The sequence below is a fragment of the Pelobates fuscus genome, chromosome 1, assembly GCF_036172605.1.
Source record: "Pelobates fuscus isolate aPelFus1 chromosome 1, aPelFus1.pri, whole genome shotgun sequence".
Taxonomy (NCBI): domain Eukaryota; kingdom Metazoa; phylum Chordata; class Amphibia; order Anura; family Pelobatidae; genus Pelobates; species Pelobates fuscus.
In genome coordinates this window covers 334,180,928-334,199,565 of record NC_086317.1, presented here as the reverse complement: position 1 = coordinate 334,199,565, position 18,638 = coordinate 334,180,928, and the positions used below count along the sequence as shown (strand labels likewise).

The 18,638-nt window shown below is 39.3% G+C and overlaps 1 protein-coding gene across 2 annotated transcripts in view; it reads right to left on the bottom strand.

The window, feature by feature from the left end:
- Nucleotides 1-18,638, bottom strand: part of FGF14 (fibroblast growth factor 14) — a 560,221-nt gene that overhangs the window by 148,336 nt on the left and 393,247 nt on the right. For both annotated transcript variants that reach the window (XM_063460105.1, XM_063460111.1), the window contains exon 2: nt 3,361-3,471. In XM_063460105.1, coding sequence (XP_063316175.1) covers nt 3,361-3,471 — 111 coding nt within the window. The remainder of the gene's footprint in view (nt 1-3,360; nt 3,472-18,638) is intronic.

Genomic DNA, 18,638 nt, shown 5'->3' with positions numbered 1-18,638 from the left:
AATACAGCTTAAATATGAGACCAAAATCTATCAAATGCACATAAGTGGTGTTGGTGCCCAGAGTATAATTTTAATGAAGGAGTACAAAATCTTTCCCCTATTCTGAATAGGGGAATATTAAACTATTGTACAGTTTTGATTGGAGGCTTTTAGAGAAAAGGATACTCTTAAAAAAGAAGACAGTAGAGCAAAATAGGCAAACACCAATATAGAAGAAGATTGGATATTTTGAAAATTATCCACTCTAACAATGAGGGTGTTATACCCAGTTCTGTGAAATAAAACCTGGTTATTCAGTGCATGTAGACTCATGTTGAAGATAATGCCATTACATATATATATATATATATATATATAGCCCCAAGAACCCCCCCCCCACCACCCCTCTACCCACTATTACTCTATTATATTGCTTTACTTTGTGATTTTTCCACTGATAGAACTGTGCCTTGAAATTGCTATAATATATATATATACATACATACATATATATATATATATATATATATATATATATATATATATATATATACATACATATATATATATATATATATATATATATATATATATATATATATATATATATATATATATATATATATATATATATATATATATATATATATCTGCAAACCCTCAATGTGTTCAACAAATCAGGACTGGAACTTCAATACAATGAAGGCTAAAACTTATTTAAGCCTCACTTTTAAAGTTTATTTAATACACCTCAATTTCTGACTGTGCTCATCTAACCATGTTTCAATATACATTGCTTTTTTTTTTCTTTTTTACTTATTTGAAAGTATCATGGAAAAAAAAAAAGAAAAAGGGACATGATAATATCAATTTCAATGAAATCAATGATTGCTTTTTGTTACCTCCCTTTTTTTAAAGGAATGTTTTAGAAACGGAACATGTTTAGGCAAAACACAACTAGACCATAAGAAAAGACTTAATAAGAAAGAATAAGTGAAATGGGCGGCTCATAAAATGACCACAGGAAGGTTTCAAATTCACATATAACAAAGACGAACAAATGCTGAAGAATGCCTGGTATGTGAACTGCCGAGGCAGACAGCAAGGATGAATGAGACAGAGAAATGGATGAATGAAGGTGCTTCGTATGCTTTGCACGGCCTTTAAAGGGCATATCCTCCCAGTTATTGTGTTTTAGGTCCCACACTGCTTAGCCAATCATGCATTACACATTGAAATATTGAACAAAAATTAAAAAAGGCGTTTAAATAATATAGAATATAAAAGAACAACTGTTGGTATAGAGGTGCCCAGGCACAGATAGTTGTCCAGCAGTAAAAACAAGGTCTTAATAATAGAACTTTAGATTAGGATTGTCCAAAAGGTATATCCCCAGCTGTTGTAGAACTACAACTCCCATGATGCTGACAAAGCATAAAGGAAGCTGTAGTTTTTAAATATCTGGGGATCTATCTTTTGGCACCCCTGCTTTAGATACCTTTCCCAAAGAAGGTGTAAGTGAGACGGAGCCTAAAATAAATGCTTATAGGCTGTTATATAATAATGCATGCATGCACACACACATACACAGCGGGTTTTATTGGTGGCAACGCACAAATCTTAAAAGCCCCAACTTTTCAGTTTTAATAACACACTCTAATATGCCTACTGATTATTAAGATTTCAATGTATGTTTTAATTGTATCTGGAATGAAACCAAGCTAGCAGAAGCTGAAGTCCCACAATAATAAAAAGGACAAAACAAAGCAGCAGGCAGAAGGATTGCATTGTATTCTTTAATTAACCTATATTTATATCCATATGTCACACTCAGGGGAGTACATTCTGTGTTTGGCATGAGTTCTATGCTCTGATATGGAAACGCTTATAGCCAGTGGCATATTATGTAATACAGACTGCCTGAAATATCTCAAGCAACAGAATGCACGTGGATCAGTGAAAAACTGAACATTTCAAGCATGAAGCTTATTATATTATAATAATTTTTATTTTATTTTTTTTGCCAAGTTATTATTCACATTAAAAACAGTCTGGAAAAACTGTACCAGTATTGTTTGGAAAAGCTGAGCTTTTTTTAATTATACAAATTATTTGAATAACTTTATTGAAAACCTGTGAGTATTAGGCTTAATGTCATTGGGGTAATAAATATAGCTTCATAAATATTTCAAGTAGAGCTCTTTATTTATTCTTGTAATATTAACCAATTCCATTGCATTAATTAGCATTATAAATCTTTTCATTCATCTCGTATGTAAATGGTTCATCTCCACCAGTTAAAACAACAGATAAGTGTGTAGCTAAACCTGTCTTTTTTTTTCCTTTCCTTTTTAGAATGTAAAAAATATGTTTAAATATAATAAACTAGAAATTCCAAGATCTTGGTGTAGATATGTGGCTCTCTCCCTTTCCTTTAAATGTGTTGCCCGAGGGATTGATTTCTGAATGACTGTTGAAAAGGATATCTAAGTGGGAACAATGCTTCTTTTTCTAAGGCATCTAGAAATGTGATTCCATGGAAGTGAAGTATTGTCATGTTGTTTTTAAAGCCCCAAACCAATAATGACATTAGAGCACCAAGTAAAGGATTATACACAGCTGTAAAGCAATTTCAGCGTAATATTTTCATATAAGACTGCAAGCCTGATATTTGTCAGAACGTCCCATGAGGTGCTTTTGAAAAGCAGGACACTAGGTGTAAAGGGAATGCCCGTTACTTTGGGAAAAGACAAGCATATAAACCAGTGACTCTCTTCCTGCTGCTGGACCGCTGGGAATTATATAAAAGATAATTGTGCTCTTTTAACTCTAAACATGATGGAGTATACTTTTTAATATTACAGTGATGCTTTTTATTCTCACTCATCCCTTCAGCAATGTAAAAGCTTGCAGACAATTGTAACGCAACAAAATGTTTACGCCAACATTTGTAAGCGACTATCAGTTTACTTTTTGATTTTGGCACCAACATCACCTTGGTGCTTTTTTTTTTGCCAGTTATCAGTTCATACAAAATCACTGATATAATTATAAATTGCCCGATTCTTTGTAATCAACACTTATGCGTAAAGTGGGCAGGGGCCGAGCAAACGGAGAAACCTACAGCCATGCCGGTCCGGAGTTTTCATATCACTATTTAGCATACTGTGTGTGTTTATATATGTATATAAAAAAAACATGCAATTCATGCATTGTTTTATGTTGTTGGTTTTATTCAAATAACTTTATAAAACAATATACAATTCCCATCAGTTAAAAACTAATTCTGTGACTAAAGTAAGTCACACAACATTTGTGGATGCCTCTATGTACATTTCCAAACTTGTAAATAAACACACTATAGGCATTATCAATACTCACTGGAATTGCTGCTGTCATCTTTAGTTCCATCGAGAGTTCCATCTGGATGCATTTGCAAGTAATAACCTTGCCTGCAATATAACCTGGTCACTATGCCCTTGAGCTGGGGATCTGCAAAACAGATATATTTTGTCATTAGTTTCACAACCTTGGCATCATGATGTAGTAGTGTTTCTCTTGTTGGCCTTCTAAAATGCATGGAGATTCCCTTTACTTCCATGGTGACTCTTTTCAGTCAAAAAAGAGAAACTCGACTGAGAAAAGCCTTCCCAGGGAACCTGGCTATACCAGTTTTATGACCTCCTTGCTCACTTTGCTTTCTTAGCAGAAGAGGTGGGGATAGGGGCTACAGTAATTACTAAGCAGACTAAAGGAGACTTAGGATAGACAAGACGTGCACAAAGATAAAGTCACAGAGATACATTGAATGCATGTATATGCAGATAGACAGGTATGCACACGTCAAAATTAAAATAGTGCAATAAAATATACATATAAGAATAAATACCGTTGATAATTACAATGATTTTGGATGCTCTTTCAAAGATATATTCACTGGACATTGAATTGTAGCAAATTAACTTTTTAATTTCAAAATTAAATTTCAACATTTAAAGTGGAACTACAATGTGAAAATAACAGCATCATTTCATATTTTCTTTTCTATAAACATTGCAAATTGCTAGCAAAGATTACACTTGATTCATAGATATATTTTTTCCTTGCAATATTGCCTTTTATTGCTTTGAAGTTTCTCAGGTGTCATTTGTAGATGCATAGATAGTGATCATTGGAGCAGGCGAAAGAATCTTGAGTTTAGTATATGTTTTAGTATAAGCATATATATTGACAATGTTGCCACGGTTACTTACTAAAGTGAGATTTTTCAAGTGAATTCAAAGTGAATTTCAAATATAAGGTCAGAGTAGTAGAAAACAAAGCATAGCTGAATTGGAGAATTTTTGCATTATATATTATCATTGTTATTGGTAAGTTGCCAAAAAAAATCTGCAGTGCTGTAGAATGGGAGCACTAACAGACACGTATTTGTAACAGGACGATTTGGATGCTCAGGAACACTCGCTGTTGAGGGCCCTGCTCAAACGCGCTTACATCACCTTAATGAATAACTGACAGTATTAATATCTACCTAGGAGGACATTAGCATTGAGAAAGGGCTGCTGCCCGAAACATTTGCTTCTTAAACTTTGTCCTCAAATAAATTGTGTTAGCACCTGGGTAGGACTCTTGTTTGTTTTTTGCTGTTGTATATACTCTGTTGGGACTTCAGTGTGGAGTTTCTGCAGCACCGGTCAATTTTTTTTTTTTTTTTATACTTTGAATTCTGTTGGCATTTTTTTGCCTCTACCTCACCCTATATATTAATGTCTACCTAGCTGGCTATGTTTTCTTGGTGCTTTGTGGGTGACAATTTCCCATTAACAAAACAGCTGCTTTGGAGAATTTTATTCAACTATGCCGGTCCTCAATACTCCCCCAGCTTCCTTTATTTCTCCCCTAGTCCATTTGAAACCCTCATTGGCTGTTTAAAAGTGATGTTGCCTGGTATTACACTCAAAGCACTATAACAACTTGTGCTGATTGCATAGTTTATGAAGCAAGGAAAACTCCCATCACGGTTTCCCACAGTTACTTATAACTAGAACAATTTGTCATAAGTCACTGCAGTTATAAGGCTGCTCCTCTGCTTCTGATGCAAAAGGAGTGAATGTTACGTCCACCTTTGCCATTCGAATCAGCACAATGTGAGTGCTTTTTGTGCAAGTTTCTACCTTTCCTTTATGATTCTGACAGAGACTCTATTAAAAGGGGCTCTTAATAAATGGATAGGGGCTGCATTATCATAGCTATAATAAACTGATTCAGCAATTCCACGCAACAAATCTGTTTAATGGAACTGCACCTTGGGGCTACACTGCATATCCTATGAATTCTTAAAGAACAGAATTTTGGGGATAAGATTAGACCCCAGAGACCTGGATAAGAGGCTAACAAATGTCTAGATTTCTCTAAAATCTGAGATTTACAAAAAAACTGTCTTTTCCCCCACTTCTCATTCAATTATGTCTGTTTTCTGAGATTTAAGAAAGCTGCACTCTGCATGTTTGTTATCAGGAACATCCTCCTCTGGGTGTCTCTCCTGCTTACCCAGGAGAGGTGAGAAAATTAATTTTCATATACACACACAAATATATATATATATATATATATATATATATATACACGTTTTGTGTAACTCAGTGTAGGACGGGTTTATTGGGTATTGTGTCAGCACTATCATATAATTTTGTGTCTGTATGTTGCTGTTGGTCGTATTTATAGGACTTAACTATATTTTTTATTTTTATCTGATGAGTTAGCGCCAGAAATGTCATATTGCTTAAAATAAAAAACAAATAAAAAAATAAGTATCTGACTGCTGTAAACACAAGCTAACAACCAAGATATTCTTTTAGAAACCTCTGCAAAAGCTTACATGTACAATCGCTGCAGGTTCATTCCATTCTGATGTTATCATTTCCCTGCAGAAGGAAGGATGATATCATTACTGACCAGACAGGCACACTATACAGGTTTAACAGGCTATTTGCCCTAACCAACGATTGACACACTCTTCGCTTGAGTGGCAGTGTTTTTTTGTAAATTGCTGTTATAATATGAAACTGGTATGGCAACATGTTTGGAATTTTGGTCCAGAGAGATAGATTCTCCATCTGACTGCTTACTGCGCATGGACTGAAATTCAAATTGTCTTTTGTCTATTTTCAAGGTTGACAAAAGTTTACAAAAGGCCGTGCTCTTGCCATCAGGTTTTGCCATTTCCAAGCAGTCACTGCTATCAACAACTGTGGGAAATGGCATAATATCATGGATTGCAAAAAAAAGGCTACACAGAGGTTTGTATACTGTACACTTGTGAATACGTATGAATAAAAGACTGATGCAAGCTTCTGGTGGCACTAGAAGCGCAAGACAGAACCAACAAGAAGATGTCAGCGCTCACAATAGAGAACTTCAAATAAGTATATTGTCCATTAGCTTTCCCCAGGGCTGCTGCATATCAAGTGGACACAGCATCTCCGGGGGGGCTTTGAAAAATATACAAAGACCCCACAAGTGATACTTTGAATTAATCTAGCAATGCAGTGGGAGCACGGCACACTGCTCGAAGAATAGACAACAAGGATAACAGTACCTTTATACGAGTCTGAGATTGGCCTTTAAATTTATTACAACTTCATTGCAAATTGACTGGTTTTTATCTGCACAATATTGAATTGAAAACAATACACAAGTCAGCTGTTAAAAAGCCTCTTCATAAAATAAATTACTTGTTTTTGGAATAATGTTTCTGCAGTTTAGGGCTTCTTTGGCCTGGAGCTGTAAACCTAGTGGGTCTAGTCAAAGATTTTGAATTTATATTTCATTTGTCTTAGTAGCTGTTATGGTTTCACGTTTGACATATGGCAAACCTAACATTGATACATATTGGCTTTGAATTCGCTACTCCTGTGTGACAGCAATGTTACATATTAGACCATGAGACTGTACACTACAGAATACCAGCCACCAGGCACAGTACAATCTGAAAACTACATAGTGACCAGTGACCAGCAATTAATAGATTAAAAAAAGTCAATTCCAATACATCATAAATGGAAATATATAGGGATGTTAATTGAAAATAAAATAAACAAAATAATCTGATATTTGCATTGTGGCAGCTTTATGCCTATTTCACGAGCATGAGTCTGATTAGCCATTATGTTACTCTGACCGGGTGTTTCTGAAAACCACAGCATTCATTGAAAAGTAAAGAGACACCAAAGGCACCCAGACCACTTCATCTGAATGAAGTGGTCTTGGTGCAGTGAGCCTGTCCCTTTCGCTCTGCAATGTAAAGCATTGTAGTTTAAGATTAACTGCAATGTTTATGTTGTTGGGTTAAGACTGCCTTCAGTGACTCTCAGGCGGCCACTCGAGCTGCTTCCTACATTTACACTGTGTTAAACTCTGTGAAATAACACTGCACATTCTCATACTACAATGTTTTCATGTGGGTAAGGCATAATATGTGCAAGCCACACGCTGCACGTAAGCATTAGGTTATCCCCATCATCTGACTTCCAAAAGGGGCTGACTCAGCACTGAGTTGCTGAAATCAGGTAAGTATTTAAAGGGTTATTTAACCCTTTTAAGGATGGGGGGGAGGAACCAAGGGAGACCAATGGAGAGTTGCGGAGCCAGAGGGATACTTTAGTGTTAGGAATACAGTTTTGCATTCCTAATACTATAGGGTTCATTTATATCTTGCAAGCTCACTTATTTTTCTATTTATTGCAGGATTTCACGTCACAAATACATGTTTGTTAAGTAAACACAGACATCTTGTAAAGTGATGGCTGTGTATGTGTGTATGTATTTTTATATATATATCGACCCTTTTGACACATTGGAATAAAAGGTTTTTTACTTTTTACCTATTGAAGTCCTTGAGTGCTGGCTTTTTTCGAATACTATATACTTGTGCAGCAGAGCACCGGGCAAAACACTGAAGGAAAGCTGGAGTGCAACTCCCATCATCTTTGTATATATATATATATATCTCCACCACCTCCTAAGCCTTCTTGTTACAGTTAGTGTTATGTATCAGTACCACAGTTGGTAAAATGTTTGGTCCAACAAAAAACAAGAGTAACATTTATTAGTAACCAGTATTTTTTGTGATTAGCTGGTTTAGGGAATAATGAGACATGGTTTATCAATCCCTAACTAGAGCAATCCAGCAATGATAGTCTGTTTACACTTGGCAAATCATTTGGTATGGGTAGAAGGGGTAGAAGATAATGAAGATAATGATCCGCCAATATGAATTATTGGTGAATCATTATCAAGAGTCATCTTTTTTTTCTTTTTCTTCGGGTTTGCGGACTAAGAATATCATGAAATGATGGTGAGGAATGCATGGTAACAGTGACATAGTGAACAGTTTAGAGAAAACTGGAACTTCAGCATACTCCTTACAAAAAATGTCACCCTCCTTGTTCAGAGCACTGGCTCTAGCTGGTCGATGCTGGATCTTCCAGGACAATATCACAGTTGACCTCGTTGTGAATATACATGTATTTTCAGAACACCGAACTAAGAGAAGGTCTGGTCACTTACATATATTTAGTAAATGTATGAAAATACAATAGGACAAATACTATTTAAAATTGAAGATATAGTTTGATGGGAATCTTAGGAGTGAGTGTATAAAGTTACGTAAGCCAATCAGGATGCAATTATCACTTGGCCTATTTTACATCGTATAATCAAATGATTATTTTATAAAATGATGGATCTCTAGAGTTTCTAATTAAGTGATTAAAATCATCCAGCCATTTGACAATTACAGCACTAAAGTATTACTTAAATATGTGGAAAAGGTTTGGTACAGTAGATTATGGTCTGCAGTGTTTGAAGAGCAAGCAGCCATTATGTATACAAGTGCAAAAACCTGTACACACTGAGCATTGGCATTTAAACAACTCTTGCCCTAAGGGTGCACATTCAGCTTTCTGGATGCTCTGGGAATTTTTTCCTTTGAACAGATTTTCTATTAACTCATTGTTTAACAGCTAGACCTTTGATACAGGGGTGATTGAACTAACACATAAAGGAAAGTGGAACCTGACGGGAAACTCAATGGGGAAAATTGTTACTTTGTTACTCTTGTGGTATATATTTAACATTTAACAAAAGATGAACTATTTAGATTCAGAAATGTTAAAAATAATTAAATAAGCATTAGTCATTGGCTAACAAGCATTAAATATATCCATAAATCATTTAATAAATAATTATTATTGGTAGCAAAGTCACCAGTAACACTTGAGTACTGCGCTATACGAGCTTATTTTACGTTAGCAAACACACTTAGCACTGCAAACTCAAAAATGAATAATAAATGTCTACTGGGGCTCATTTATGTATTCAGATGAAGAAAATGAACAGCACAAAGGGGATGGGGAATCCCCTCTGACATCACAGTTTTACATTATACATTTTTAGAAATATATTTGGATAAGCTATATAAGGCTCATTTTCTGGATAATTTTCATAACAAAATACTATACTTGCTTTATCTTGAGAATGTACCCAGGTGCAAACCTATAATTCTTTTTCCCCTACAGAGTTGGATTAAAACATTGATAACAAGTACTAGACAAGATACCTTCTATGGTAACAGTCCTGAACTGTTAAAGATTTGAATGTGTTAAACATTAGCTAATGCTTTCAGCTAACCATAAGGTAGGGAACCCTACGGTTAGTACTAACTGTCCCACAACATTGAATTAAATGTATATGTGTAGGAATATTGATGCTGTAGTTCAGTAGTGTATGGGTCAACATGGTTGCGAGTTCATATTCTGTGGTGTTTACTGTTACGATATTACAGGAAATAGAAAGACTTTATTTTGAAATGGTGCGAAACATAAGGGGAATAAGTGGTAAAGGGCAAAGATACGTATAGATGTGCAGAATTTGGAGGAAAGTATCATGTTGCAAGAAAATACACATTTTGCTTAAGAACGTTGAATTTTTGTAGAAAAAGAATTGTGGCCCTAAACATTCTGTAATCGAAATAGCAAGTACCTCATGAGTATTATATGTTTTCTTATAATCATTATTATTATTTTATTATTATTAGCATTTATATAGTGCCAACATATTTTTTACAGCACTTTACAAACATGGAAAGGGGATACTCGAGGTGAAGAACGTCGCCCAGTCCAAACAAGCTTACAATCAATGAGGATTTGAGGTAGGTAGATAGTTGTATTGTCAGGTGTCTTGTCCAAGGACACTTACTGGCAAAGTAGTCTGACAGGGATTTAAACTAGGATTTCCCAGTTCTAAGACAGTGATATTACGACTGCTTTAGCCAACCAATAGATATTGTTTAATGAACATAAGCAACACCACAAACAAAAATCTTTGTGAGGCAGTAATGTGTCGTACTGTAAACCTTCACATCAATTTAAGGGAAGTGACCCTGACAATTCTGAGGTTTGTATAAGTGGTTGATGGAGTTGCAATAATTATATTCAATTAGTTGTCATGGCACTCTGGACAGTAGGTGGAGCTATAGCAAGTATCTATACTTATACAGCGTGGGTCATAATTCAGAGTAGGCTTTGAGGAGTCAATAACTTTTTTTTTATTAATGAACCAACTTTAATGATAGTACATACAATGAATGCTTAATATATAGAGATCTGTTTGGGTAGGTATGGAAGATCTTTTTAATTCTCTCTCATATCTGCCTCGCGGATTTGGTCTCTTTAAATTGCATTGTTCATAACATTACTTAATGTTTGAGGCTCTACCGCTTGAATTTCTGCACAGGTATTCTTCTTAAACTGCTCAAGTGCACCCTGTTTGTTCACGTGTACCCGCTCCTTCAGCTATCCCTACAGGCAGTTTTTCGGAGCTAAAAGGTCGTGTGAACGTGGAGGCCAATTAATCTGGGAATTTTTTCAACATTATCTGCTAGCCAAACAGTCATCTCAGTTTTCAAAATAAAAATTCCTTGTTTACTTGTTGTTTCTTTGTGAAATTAGCCTTGATGAATCTCCCAAGACTCAGTTATAATATGTACCTGCAACCAAAAAAAAAAAAAAGAATTGACTACTAAGAAATAAGTTATTTACCTGTCAAATCCCACCCTGGATTTTAGCTCACCTTGTATAAGAAGTACACTTAGTCTCTCTTCTCCTGTGATTATCTGATTCTAACTATTTATAGCTAGCACTTTATTGGCAACCAAAACTCGATAGGTCATTTTTTTTATGTAAACGGATTAAAAAAGTAATACTATTCTCTAATAAGATGTGCAAGGATAGAAAATCATCAGTTAATCATGGTATAAAATGTCAATTTAATATATTCTCTTATTTCTCATTCATAGCTATAATTATATAATTAAATGTGAGAGCATATTAGAGAAGTCTAAAATTTAATGTCAAACCGCAGCCTTTGTAGGAGTTTAATGAACCATAAGGCAGGGAAGAATTTTACTTCAAACTGTGCTGAACTTTAAATGCCTTTTTCCAGTAATGTTAATTGTAACACATGGGTTCTCTTTCTAAAGCATTTAACTATTTTACATTTAGTAAACCAGATAAATTAACTTTTTAAATTTTTGTTTCCTTACATCATGTTACATCTGTTCTTACAGACCTACATCAACTATGGGAAACATTTTTAGGACTGTTTGTCACAATCTGCATTATTTCTAAATGCAGCAAGTTATATTATTGTGTAATTAAAGAGTCTTAATTAACAATCTCTGTGTGTCCTGCCTATCCCTTTAAACTTCAGTGCAGCCACGTAGAGATGGATTATTAATTATTTTGGAATATTGTTGCCACTTATATAAAAAAAAAATCATATTCTACTGTATCGTACAATGGGAAAACCGAGCTTACAAATAAATGTGAGAAAACAAGTTTAAAAATGGAGGTGTGGGGCGTAAGAGGCTGTGAGAAGTTTTCTCTTGAAGAGCTCAGTCTAAAGGATATGCTGCAAAAGTACACAAAATATAAAATACAAGGAGTCCATAGCGAACCTCTATAGCTAAAGGGACACTGTAGGCACCCAGACAACATCAGTTCATTGAAGTGGTTTGGGTGCTATGTCCCTATTGCACTTAGAAACCTTTGGACCATTATCGGACGCTTTATTTTGATAGTTACAGGTCATAAAATACAAGTAGTAAAATAAAAATTTTATGTGGAACAATTTTAGAGGTTGGTATGTTTGTCTAGTAATTTTAATAGCTGGGACAGAAAATACAATTGCCACACAAAAGTATATACCGTATTTATCGGCGTATAACACGCACCGGCGTATAACACGCACCTCATTTTTAGAAATAAATTCCAGGAAATTTCCCCCCTCCCATAGTATCCCCCCCCCACTCATCCCATAGTGTTCCCCCCTCATCCCATAGTGTCCCCCCCCTCCTATAGTATTCTCCCCCCCTCCCCTCCCATAGTATTCTCCCCCCCTCCCCTCCCATAGTATTCTCCCCCCCTCCCCTCCCATAGTATTCTCCCCCTCCCCTCCCATAGTATTCTCCCCCCCTCCCCTCCCATAGTATTCTCCCCCCCTCCCCTCCCATAGTATTCTCCCCCCCTCCCCTCCCATAGTATTCTCCCCCCCTCCCCTCCCATAGTATTCTCCCCCCCTCCCCTCCCCTCCCATAGTATTATCCCCCCCTCCCCTCCCATAGTATTCTCCCCCCCTCCCCTCCCCTCCCATAGTGTACTTCTGTCAGGGTACCTGTGGTCTCTACCTCCGAAAGAGGTAGAGACTTAGCTGTTCCTCCATCCAGACGGTCTGATGGCTCCCTTCCCCGCGGTCTATCCGGTCATGCTAGGCCGGCCGCGAGGGAGTGACTGCCTTTTACAGCATCTAGGCAGGAAGTAGTCATCAGGACACTCCCCCGGAACAACCTGTCAGTCAATGGCTGCAGGACCAATCAGGACGCCTTGGAGGCGTGGTTACTGCTCTGAACAGGGTATTTAACAGAGCTTCTTTCATTAGCTCATTGCCCTGTCGTGGTTCTAGCTTGTTCTAGTCACTCAGTGCTTGTGTATTCTATTATCCCTTTTGGTTTTGACCCGGCTTGTTTACCTTACTCTGCTTATCTCTGTTACCCTTGATTCGGCTTGTCTCTCGCTTACCTGTCTTCTGTTACCCTCGACCTCGGCTTGTCTTTGACCATTCTATACTGTACTACTTACGTTAGTCCGGCCATTCTAAGGTCCGGTATACGTATCTGGCTACTGTTTGTACTCTGCGTGTTGGATCCCTGTCCCGATCCTGACATTACGACAGGGCCAATGGATCCTGCAAGTACAAACAGTCAGCTGGCTGCTCCTGATCCTAGGTTTGAAGCCATGGATCACAGAATGGATCAGATGGCGCTTGCGCTACAGGCTCTATTAGCTTGTGCCAATAACCCACCAGAGGAGATACGTAATACCCCTGTTTCTCCTGTCTGTTCAGGTCTAGAGGTAACCACAGTGGGTGCTTCTTCTCGCATTACCCCCCCAGTACGCTATGGTGGGGCTCCTGAGAAGTGTCGTGGTTTTTTAAACCAAATTAGTATCCACTTTGAATTGCAACCTCGCTCTTATCCTACAGATAGGGCAAAAGTAGGATTTATTATCACCCTACTCATTGAGAAAGCTCTGAGATGGGCCAACCCACTATGGGAGAACGATAACCCATTAGTTTATAACTATAACGCATTTGTAGCTGCTTTTAGAAGAACATTTGACCCTCCAGGTAGAAAGGTTAATGCAGCCAGATTACTGTTGCGCCTGAGACAGGAGAACCGAACACTGGTGGATTATGCACTAGAGTTCAGGTCTCTGGCGGCAGAAATCAAGTGGAATGAGCAGGCGTATATGGATGTATTTTTGAATGGCCTATCTGATGTAATCCTTGATGAGGTTGCTACCAGAGAACTCCCTGTGAATTTAGAGGATTTAATTTCGTTCATCTCTCGTATAGATGAACGTCTAAGAGAGAGACAGAACACTCGAGAGAGGAACCAGAGACCTTCTTTTAGGTTAGCTCCTGCTTTTCCAAGTCCTGACTCCACGATATCTTTGCTTACTGAACCTATGCAGATAGGGTATACCCGCCTCTCTGAGGAGGAAAGACAGCACAGGAGAAGAGAGGGTTTGTGTATGTATTGTGGAGCCAAGGGTCATTTACTCTCGAACTGTTCTAACCGCCCGGGAAACGCTCGCACCTAAGTCCCTCTAGAGGACAGGCCTTGGGTGTTTCTATTTTGTCCTCTACTCCTAATTATAAGGATCACAGGCTTCTGCTACCAGTTTCCTTAACTTGGGGGAAGGAAGTAGTAAGGGCTATGGCATTGATAGATTCCGGTGCTGCTGAGAATTTTATCGACCAAGCCTTTGCTAGTAAGAACAATTTTCCATCCCAGCTAAGGGAGACACCTTTGGCCGTTGAGGCCATAGATGGTAGACCACTACTAGACCCTGTTATCTTTCGTGAGACCGTACCCATTGATTTAAATGTTGGTATCCTACACGTGGAGAATTTATCTCTTCTGCTCATTTCGTCTCCTTCCGTTCCCATAGTTCTGGGGTACCCATGGTTGAAAAAACATAACCCTATTATCGATTGGGAGTTAGGAGAGATACTCTCGTGGGGCCAGGACTGCCAGGATCGGTGTTTGTGCAAGGTTTCTCCATTAGCTAATATTAACATACCGGAGAATCCTACTCAGTCCACAGAAAGACAAATACCAGACCTTTACCTAGACTTAAGGGCAGTGTTTGACAAGAAGAATGCCGATTCTTTGCCTCCACACAGGTCATTTGACTGTAAGATTAAGCTGCTACCCGGCACTATGCCTCCGAGGGGTCATGTATATCCTTTGTCTGTTCAGGAAAACTCGGTTCTAGAGGAGTATATTCGGGAGAATTTAGAAAAGGGATTCATCAGGAGGTCTTCTTCTCCGGCCGGGGCTGGGTTCTTTTTCATTAAGAAGAAGGATGGCACGCTGAGACCTTGTATCGATTACCGAGGCTTGAATAAAATAACTGTCAGAAATGCCTATCCTTTCCCACTGATTACCGAGTTATTTGATCGTCTTAAGGGCTCCAAAATCTTCACCAAGTTAGATCTCAGAGGGGCTTACAATTTGGTGAGAATCCAGCAAGGTCACGAGTGGATGACAGCATTCAATACCCGGTATGGCCATTACGAATACACTGTTATGCCATTTGGACTATGCAATGCTCCTGCAGTATTTCAAGATTTGATTAATGAGGTACTTAGGGAGTTTCAGCATGATTGTGTTATTGTTTACCTGGACGACATACTAATACACTCTAAGGAGATTGAGACTCACCATAGACAGGTCAGAAAGGTATTACACAAGCTGCTGCAACATGGTCTATATTGCAAATTGGAAAAGTGCAGTTTTGATCAGTCTCAGGTAGACTTTCTTGGATACGTGATTTCTGGGGAGGGTTTTAAAATGGATCCTGTAAAACTCCAATCTATTTTAGACTGGCCCTTGCCCAAAGGACTCAAGGCTATCCAAAGGTTTATTGGTTTTTCCAACTACTATAGGCGCTTCATTAAAGGATACTCCTCTATCATTGCGCCTATTACCAATATGACCAAACAAGGGGCTGATACTAAGTTCTGGTCTAAGGAAGCTCTTGGTGCTTTCAAGACTCTCAAGGAACTTTTTGCCTCGGCTCCCATTCTAGTCCATCCTGATACGACTCTGCCTTTCTTGCTCGAGGTCGATGCCTCTGAGACAGCAGTTGGGGCTGTTCTGTCTCAAAGGTTAGGGGTGGATAAACCGTTACACCCTTGTGGTTTTTTCTCTAAGAAATTTTCTGGGCCTGAGAGCAGATATGACATCGGGGAGAGGGAACTGTTAGCAGTCATTAAAGCCTTAAAGGAGTGGAGACATTTGTTGGAGGGGACCCTACACCCTATTACGATTTTGACGGACCACAAAAACTTGTCCTATATTGGGGAGGCTAAGCGCTTATCCTCTAGACAAGCTCGTTGGTCCTTATTCCTGACCCACTTCAATTATGTACTGACTTACAGACCTGGTTCTAAAAACTCTAAAGCCGATGCATTATCTCGCCAATATGAACCTTCTACTGTACCTGAACCAGTTCTTTCTTCTATAGTTCCGAGATGCAATATCATTGCTAATACGAATCTCAGGATTCATTCTCCATTACTGGCCGAGATCATTAAGTTGCAACATCTAGCACCTAAACAGACTCCTGCGGGCCGTCATTTCGTTCCTCCTGCTCTTCAACTGGAACTTTTACAGTGTTTACATAATAGCAAGATGGCGGGACATCCTGGTATTCGCAAAACTTACGCGTTGATCTCTAAGGACTTCTGGTGGCCTGCTTTGCGGAGGGATATTGAGGAGTTCATCGCTGCATGTGAAGTTTGTACTAAAACCAAACAACCCCATACGCTTCCATGTGGATTCCTGCACCCCTTGGAGGTTCCAGAAAAACCATGGTCCTGTTTGGCCATGAACTTTATTGTCGATCTACCTATCTCTAAAAGACAGACTGTTATCCTCACCGTGGTTGACAGGTTTACTAAGATGGCACACTTCATTCCCCTGCCTAAACTCCCGTCTTCTCCCGAATTGGCAGAGATATTCGCTAAGGAGATTTTTCGCCTACATGGGATACCCTCTCAAATTGTATCGGACAGAGGCTCCCAATTTGTTTCCCGCTTTTGGAGGTCCTTCTGCTCTCAACTTGGTATTAAATTAAACTTTTCTTCTGCCTATCATCCTCAGTCTAACGGAGCTGCTGAACGTACCAACCAGAAAATCGAACAATATTTACGATGCTTTGTTTCTGAACACCAGGATGATTGGGTCGGTTTGATTCCTTGGGCGGAGTTTGCACACAACAATCTCGTTTGCGATTCTACTCATTCAAGCCCCTTCTTCATGAATTATGGTTTTCATCCGTCTATTCTTCCTTCGGATTCCCCTTCCCAGGGGGTGCCGTCGGTTGATGTTCATGTTGCCAATTTGAGGAAGTTGTGGGATCAAACTCGACAAATCCTTGTGCACAACTCTATGTTGGTCAAGAAACACGCTGATAAACGTAGAAGGGCGGCTCCGGTCTTTGTTCCAGGTGATAGGGTATGGCTGAGCACGAGGAACATCCGTTTAAAAGTGCCCTCCATGAAGTTCGCTCCTCGTTATATTGGACCCTACAGGGTGCTGACCCGTATCAATCCAGTTGCGTATCGTTTAGCTCTTCCTAATACCTTACGCATCCCGAACTCGTTTCACGTTTCATTGCTGAAACCACTCATATGTAACAGATTTTCCTCCACAATAGCCCCTCCTCGCCCCGTTCAGGTGGAGGGTCAGGAGGAGTATGAGGTTAACTCTATTATTGATTCTCGAATCTCCCGGGGGAGAGTACAATATCTGGTTGATTGGAAGGGATATGGTCCTGAGGATAGGAGTTGGGTACCTCAGGAGGATGTTCATGCTCCCCGTCTCCGCAGGGCGTATCACTCTCGCTTCCCATCTCGTCCCGGTTCATTCCGCCCGGTGGGCGTATCTGAGAGGGGGGGTACTGTCAGGGTACCTGTGGTCTCTACCTCCGAAAGAGGTAGAGACTTAGCTGTTCCTCCATCCAGAGGGTCTGATGGCTCCCTTCCCCGCGGTCTATCCGGTCATGCTAGGCCGGCCGCGAGGGAGTGACTGCCTTTTACAGCATCTAGGCAGGAAGTAGTCATCAGGACACTCCCCCGGAACAACCTGTCAGTCAATGGCTGCAGGACCAATCAGGACGCCTTGGAGGCGTGGTTACTGCTCTGAACAGGGTATTTAACAGAGCTTCTTTCATTAGCTCATTGCCCTGTCGTGGTTCTAGCTTGTTCTAGTCACTCAGTGCTTGTGTATTCTATTATCCCTTTTGGTTTTGACCCGGCTTGTTTACCTTACTCTGCTTATCTCTGTTACCCTTGATTCGGCTTGTCTCTCGCTTACCTGTCTTCTGTTACCCTCGACCTCGGCTTGTCTTTGACCATTCTATACTGTACTACTTACGTTAGTCCGGCCATTCTAAGGTCCGGTATACGTATCTGGCTACTGTTTGTACTCTGCGTGTTGGATCCCTGTCCCGATCCTGACAACTTCCCCCTCCCCTCCCATAGTGTACTTCCCCCTCCCCTCCCCTCCCTTCCCCTCCCATAGTGTACTTCCCCTCCCCTCCCCTCCCCTCCCTTCCCCTCCCATAGTGTACTTCCCCTCCCATAATTACTTACCTGTCCTGAAGCGTGGGCCGGCTTCACAGCTTGCACCGCGGTACAGGAACTTTAATTTCATGTTCCGGTTTCCGGCGGGACTGAAAGGAAGTGTGCACACTATTGTACACACTTTCTTTCAGTCCCGCCGGAAACCGGAACATGAAATTAAAGTTCCTGTACCGCGGTGCAAGCTGTGAAGCCGGCCCACGCTTCAGGACAGGTAAGTAATTATGGGATATCGGCGTATAACACGCACCCACGATTTTTCCCCTATTTTCAGGGGAAAAAAGTGCGTGTTATACGCCGATAAATACGGTATTTATATAATGTAGACATTTAATCTTTATATAGCGATGTCACAGCTACATTTTGAAGTAAAATTGGGTTTTGTTATG